The following is a 1,735-nucleotide window of genomic DNA, read 5'->3' as shown; positions in this document are numbered from 1 at the left end:
GTACACAGTAACAACACCACACAGTACACAGTAACAACACCACACAGTACACAGTAACAACACCACACAGTACACAGTAACAACACCACACAGCTGCCACAGATTTCAACTTCTACACAACACTGTCATGGCCTCTGCTATTTGCTCCTTGTTTGAAGAATAAAGAATCAATTACAAATAAACTCACAAATAGCATGTGGGTGAGGGGGGGGGGGATCAGATCTACATTCCCACACATATTATTTCGGTTCTGTCTGCTGGTACAAACTAGAGAACAGGCCTACGTCTGTTAGAGTTAAAGACACTGGTCTTATTTTGTTTGTCTTGGTATGAGATTTACGGCTCTTACAAGACAATTAGGTCATGATATAAGTAGGTCCAGAACAACATACTTAGGGAACCTAACAAATGGGTAACAGAGAAAGATCGGGGAAACGTAGCTTTTTTTAAAAGCACCTGAGCAGAGGAATGAATGGAGAACCATGATCGCCGATGACTGTCGCAGATCTGGCACTGGATGATGATGATAACTGCCCAAGATTAGAGGTGTTACAAGAGAGTAGCATACACTAAAAAAAAGAAGGAGGAGAGATAAGTACGACAGATGTTTGATGAGAAAGAAGGAACAAACCCCAAGACATCACTCGCCAACCACCCACATAATGGTCTGATCATTTTCAGAAATTTTAGAAATAAACAAGGGGCTCTTGTGGCCTAGAGGTTAAGGTGTTCGCCTATCATTCAATAGGTCCCGGGTTCGAATCCGGGTAGCGATAGAAACTTTTCTTCTCTAAAATGTTATCCTTTGACATCCTTTACTACTTTCTTACAATGTTCTGTCGTCTGCTTTCGTCTCCACTTTCTCCGCCCACCCCCTCACCTCTTTTGCCCCCTCCTCTGGGCTCCTGACTCTTTCAGCAGCCTTTCTACTGCTACTCCTTGGCTCCTTCTTACTGCTGTCTTTCTGCCACACCCCTGATCTTCTGGTAGGAAAGATCTACACCTTGCCTTCTCCGACAAGGGCGAACAATCTCGGGGGTCTCGTGTGCAAGCTGTGCATGTTAAAGATCCCTTGGAGGTCCAAAATCGATAAGAGTAGGCTCCGGCCGCCACCTGGGCAAAAATTCAAAATTTCCTACCGACTCCAAATCTTTAATGTGTCCCGCGCGTTAACATGACCTTATGCAGTTGCGAACACCATCACCAAAACAACAACAACAACAACAACAACAACAACAACAACAACAACAAAAACAACAACAACTTTACTTTACTTTTCCGATCCAGCGGCCATTTGGGTTCTAGCCGTTCAGTCTGTCGATATGGCAAAGAATTTAAACAACAACAACAACAACAAAACAACAGCAAGCAACAACAACAACCGCTCCTCCAACCAATAGATAACGTAACCTCTGTACGAACATGTCTTGGTATACTCGAATATCTCCTTGTCGGTCATCGAATTCGAATAGGTCGTTCCATCAGGTCCGATGAAGTCGTCTGCGCTGTTTCCGTTGTAGTTGCCCAACAGTCCTGTCGTTCTACCAGAGTACACCTGGATGACGCTCACGCTCAAGGTCAGGCTGTTTCTGGTCAAAGCAACATCGATGCCAAAATCTGGGGAAAACAGACAAGACATATATCACATTACATTATACTACATTATATCACATTACATTATACTACATTATATCACATTACATTATACTACATTATATCACATTACATTATACTA

At 43.1% G+C, this 1,735-nt stretch overlaps 1 protein-coding gene across 1 annotated transcript in view; it reads right to left on the bottom strand.

Moving 5' to 3' along the window:
* Nucleotides 1–1,735, bottom strand: part of LOC101858851 (fibrillin-3) — a gene marked incomplete at both ends in the record, with an annotated part of 89,182 nt that overhangs the window by 73,902 nt on the left and 13,545 nt on the right. Inside the window, 1 exon segment of the mRNA XM_035968945.1 lies at nucleotides 1,423–1,617. Coding sequence (XP_035824838.1) covers nucleotides 1,423–1,617 — 195 coding nt within the window.

The sequence above is a fragment of the Aplysia californica genome, unplaced genomic scaffold (genome assembly GCF_000002075.1).
Source record: "Aplysia californica isolate F4 #8 unplaced genomic scaffold, AplCal3.0 scaffold00099, whole genome shotgun sequence".
NCBI lineage: Eukaryota > Metazoa > Mollusca > Gastropoda > Aplysiida > Aplysiidae > Aplysia > Aplysia californica.
This window is presented reverse-complemented; position numbering and strand designations above follow the sequence as displayed.